Raw genomic sequence first — 5,266 nt, 5'->3', positions numbered from 1 at the left:
TCTATAAGGCACATTCATTTTTTGTAAATAGTAAAATAATTTTATTCAATCTATTCAGGGAAGAGGAGTATTCACCGGATAGTTGAGTCTCGGATTGAGGAAGAGCAGTGTGGTTTTCRTCCTGGTCGTGGAACAGCATGTCCTGGAGGGTGCATGGGAGTTCMCCCAACCAGTCTAAATGTGTTTTGTGGACTTGAAGAAGGCATTCAACCACATCCCTATGGTAGTCCTGTGGGAGGTACAGTGGAAGTATGGGGCACCAGGCCCTTAAATACAGGTTGTTGTACAGTCCCTGTACAGAGCTTACTTGTACCCGGTCAGAGCTTGGTCTGCATTGTCGACAGTAAGTCGCACTCGTTTACATTGAGAGTTTGTCAAGAACTACACAATATATCGCAAATTTATCATGATCGCGATAACAGTGATGATGATAACATCACAAAAACTTCATATTTTGCAGTAATTGTTTGGCACAAATATTTTTTTCAGCATTAGTCTGAGAAACAAAATGGGCCTGAGATACCACATCAAATCATAAACACGAGTGGAGAAAATGTTTGACAACTGCAATGAGAGACTTTGCAGTTGGATTTAGGTTTTTAAACTTTTATTTAATTTTTTTTTACTTATTTTTAGATGTTTTCATTTTTTTATTAAAAAATCTGACAGGAAGATGTGTTTTTCATTATTTAGAGCTTGTTCTCAAGTAATTAAGAAACAGTATTACATGCAATTCGTTTCACTGCTAATACAGCAGCTGTCTAGTTGCACTTTTTAAAAATAAAACTGTCATGTTGTAATGGAAATGATGCAGGTCATTAGAGGACCTGTGTTTCGGATAACACAAAACACCCTGATTTAAATACCAGCTATGAGCTGTGATTTCAATACCATAAAAAAATTGAGGGTTTTTCTATTCTAATATCCTGAAACTGTAAACAATCAAAATAAATCTAAAACCAACAATAAATAAATAAATAAATAAATAAATAAATAAATAAATAAATAAATAAATAAATAAATAAATAAATACTTGGATTCAGATGTTGGTTCTATGTATGGAATTTTAAACCAGCAAAGTTTATTTATATATAACAACAGTACAAAGTGAATCCTTGGCTTGCAAAATAGGTGTGCTTCATATTTACAATAGGTACACAGTAATATATTATAACAAAATTAAAGCAAAAAACAAAGAAACAAAAAAAAAACCCTTTTAAATACATTAAGTTTCTTACAATTTTCACGACACTTTTATAAAACAAGAACAGACAGCCATTATTATCATCATCATCATCATCAATGCCAGTAATGACTATTTTACATTAGTCCAGTGTCTACAAAGGGTTTGTTTACAATGTATGTGTTCAAATGGAAGGACACTCATTTTATATTGAGAGCAAAATATCCGTACTGCAGTTCCTCTGTCTGATGCTGTAAAGCAAGCAAACATGTCAAAACAATAACGAAATGCTTGGACTTTTGCAAAGATGATGTGTGCCAGCGAAAACCTCAGCACAGGATCGTCTGCAAAACATTTCACCATAAGTAGAAAGGTGCCCTAATCAACTTMAGTTAGAATTCAGTTTCATCTAGAATGAGGTTTTGTTTGGAAGCATCCTTCCATATCTCACCTACCTGGCAATCAAATGATAGTCTGCACTGCAGAACAAAAAAAAMCTTTTTGTTTTCTGTTCAAACTAAATAAAAAAATGTTCCAAAAAGTGAGCGTACAACATAGAAACACAAACAAGCAATCATTTAATTAAAAAAAACTTTCACAAAAAAGGTGCATTCGGATGTATTTTAAGACATTTACAGATTACTGTCAAACTGAACTATGGTGCGAATCGATATGAAACATGAGGCAGAACTAAAGAACAACTGAAAACACATGCAAAGATCTCACACGAGACACATCCCGAAACAAACGATCTCTGAGAGGTAAAGGGAAAAAAAAAAATCAAAGCCATTTTTAACCAGTTTGTGTGCCTGACTGTTCGTCACACTCCTGTACACAGGGGAGCTCATATAACAGCTGGAAGGGCTCTGTTAGACATACAGTTCATTCCTTGGAAAAGGAAAAAAAAAAGGCATTAAGGTCCCGTTAAAACAGAAAGCATTACTCCGTACAAAGCAATGTGAGGTATGAGGAGGATACAATTCTATTCGCTGAGACTGGGAAGACGCCTTAATCAAAAGGAAGAAGCTTTACGTTTTGTGGACGCACCGTATACACGTGCACCTTAAGTACCATTAGATGTTTTTGTAGGAGAGAGTAACAAGCAAAAAAGACATTGAAGTGCATTGTATTCACAAAATATGTTAGAAAATAAACAAACAAAAAAATTGTTAAACATCTCATTTCACTGGTGCATTATAAATCATATTTTACTAAAAATGAGGAGACAGCATGATATTCTGAGAAAAAAACTCATTTAGGACTCAAGTGACTTTATAAAAACTGATTAGACACAAACTGTCAAAATGTTTTGGGGTTTTTGAGGACTTCATTAAGTCTTTAACCCACTTTATATGAAGGCAAAATATGAGTTAAGGTCTCCGTTTCTATTTGTATTTTTGGCAGGTTGTATTGTTTTTCAGACAAGGGGATATGACCAAACTCATCCTCCTCACTACTGCCCCTTCAGGCCACACGCAGTAACAGCGACTCCATCCCTCACCTCATCCAACATTTGGCCTTACCCCGTAGTTTGACCCCCCCACCCCCACCCCGATCACACTCTGCACACGACCAACTCAGATCAAAGCGCAGCTTCAAAGCGAAAACTGAAGGAGCTCTCGCTCATGCTGTCCTTCCATAGCTTCCTCATTTCTTAACGTTTCTCTTCAAACGGCTCACATGATCCGAGTGCTGCGTGAGGCAACAGCTGCCACAGCCAGGCTGCACCCTCCCTCACATTTCCTTTCAGCTCAGCTCGCACCCCTCAGCTGAGCGCCAGAGCCAGGTTGTCACGGGAAAAACCAACAAGGACTGATAAAACCTGGAGCACTAAGAAGGTGGGAATCTAAGGCCACAGAGGAAAGAAGCACCTCACCTTCTCCAAGCTTCAGCAYGCCCAACTGCAGTTTACGGTACAAACCTTCTAATTTCAAGTACTTGATGTAAACAATAAGCAAAAACRTCTTGGAAGAAAAGGAAATCACAGATCCACAGGATGGAATCTAGTTTGCTGCCATCCAGTTTTATCCTGGAAGCTTAAAGTTTTAGCTGTTTGGTTTCAGTCAGGAGACACATTCAAATTGCAAAAGGTTCAAACATTTTCTTCTGCTCTTGTTTTGTACCCCCACACCTTTCTTTAGACTTGATCCCTTTGCCGCTGATTGGGGATGTAACTTCAACCCAGCTGTACTATTTTAAAAAAAAACTGTCTATAAAGCATGAACCGATTTGAACTGTTTGAATTACTCTGATCTTTTGGCACTTAGTTAAACTAGACCCCCACAAAACGTCAATCATTTGGGTTTTAACAACAGTGGTGCTTGGATGAGGTTTTTCTCAACTATGGTAATGTCTTAACTGCATAACTGGCCAACTAAAGCAGGCCTGAATCATTGGCACTTGATAAAAGCATTGACTCTTACACATCTGTTATAATGCATGCAAACACATGTGAAGGTGATCAGTTCCCTATAAGATGCAAACTTGGGGAATTTAATGGTAGTTTAAGAAACCAGCTGCTTTCACCAGGCYTTTAGGCTCCTCCAACTGAAATGTGTTCGACTGAACAGGTTAAATGGATTCGGACTTCTTCACATCATTATCTGCAGCAAATATCCCAGTTCAACTGAGCTAATATTTGTTGCAAAACTCAAATAGACAAAGAATACAAGCAAAACAACCCAAAACAAACAAAAAAGTACATTCATATACACTTGTTGATAATAATGAGACGGTACAAACACAAATGACCCGACAGCAGAAGAAAGCCTTGAACACCAGAGTAGTGCACAGGAGTAGTCCTCACCTCTGTAATCCTCAACTTTAGGTGCAAACATGCTGGCTGAACTCAACACCAGCTGAGTTCCATTAACAATTTAGAATATTAACACAAGTTTTCTGTACACTTCTGATTAAATACAGAGCAGCAACTTTTTTTTATGTGTGTGTCCGTGTAATAAAGCATCAGTCCAAGAAGGGAACTAACAAGTTTTATCCCGGCTCCATCCCGACGCACAGCCTCACTCGTAGCTTCGTGTTTTCTTGGACAGCAGTTGGAGTTTTTCTTCTTTTTTTTACTGAAACTTATTATTCACATTTACAGAATAAAAAAATAAAAAAATCTGGGAGTTCTGAGAACGCACACTCTGCCGTCCAAGTGAGATCGGCCTTTTCCGTCTTCTCTTTCCAGTTCACCCTCAGATGTAAGACGTGACTTTGCAGAGGCTCAATTTGTTCCTCCTTCTGAGTCGTCCTCAGTTTGACACGCACYCATGCATACATGTAAACATCCACACCACATGCAGTTTTTCAGTCAAATCTACAAAATGCCTTTTAAAAGAAAAGAAGAAAAGAAAGAGACAAAACAAAACTAAGCTGTATGGTTTCGTTCTTTGCCAATGTCCTTTTACATAATATATTATCATTTCCAGCTGTCAGTCTGAGGGCTCTTTGAGTGTCCCATTATGAAGGGGGTGGAAGAAGGTCAAACTAAAGCAGTTCGGTGTTTTTTTTTTCTTTCCGGCTGCAGATACAGAGGTCCCRTATCGGATTCGTGGTTGAAGTTCCCACGGTGAGAGGTAATTAAGGTCCTGCAGCGACTGTAGGTTCACCCTCAGCTCTCCAGAGACATGACAGCGATGAGCTGCTCCACCTTATAGGCCAATCTCTGCTTCCTCGCCTGCTCCTCCTGCTCCAGGGCTGAGATAATCTGAAAGGTGAGAAAAAAAACAGGCCTTGCTCAACAACTAGCCGTGAAACTACTGATGTCACCGTTGAGTAGAGTACATATTTTTAGAATACTATATGGMGATCAGATGAGAGGAAAAGTTCTTGGAAGCATTTAGAAATATGTGACACATTCTCACTCCTGACTCGTCACATACAGCGGGTAAAATAAGTATTGAACACGTCACCATTTTTCTCAGTAAATATATTACTAGAGGTGCTAATGACATGAAATTTTCACCAGATGTCGGTAACAACCCAAGTGATCCATACATACAAAGAAATCAAACCATAAATGTCCAGAAATGAAGTTAATAATTGTGTTAATAGTTAATAGTTAATAGTGTGGAATGGCAC

General features: G+C 38.2%; 1 protein-coding gene across 1 annotated transcript in view; it reads right to left on the bottom strand.

Annotated features, from left to right (window-relative positions):
- Positions 1-3,635: 3,635 nt before the first annotated feature.
- LOC106527772 (plexin-A2) overlaps positions 3,636-5,266 on the bottom strand; it is a gene marked incomplete at its 5' end in the record, with an annotated part of 281,724 nt that continues 280,093 nt past the window's right edge. The window contains 1 exon segment of the mRNA XM_014022759.1: positions 3,636-4,892. Coding sequence (XP_013878213.1) covers positions 4,797-4,892 — 96 coding nt within the window. The 3' untranslated portion in view covers positions 3,636-4,796.

Source organism: Austrofundulus limnaeus, unplaced genomic scaffold, assembly GCF_001266775.1.
Source record: "Austrofundulus limnaeus strain Quisiro unplaced genomic scaffold, Austrofundulus_limnaeus-1.0 Scaffold342, whole genome shotgun sequence".
Taxonomy (NCBI): domain Eukaryota; kingdom Metazoa; phylum Chordata; class Actinopteri; order Cyprinodontiformes; family Rivulidae; genus Austrofundulus; species Austrofundulus limnaeus.
Note: the sequence above shows the minus strand (reverse complement) of the source record. Positions and strands in the feature narration are given on the sequence as shown.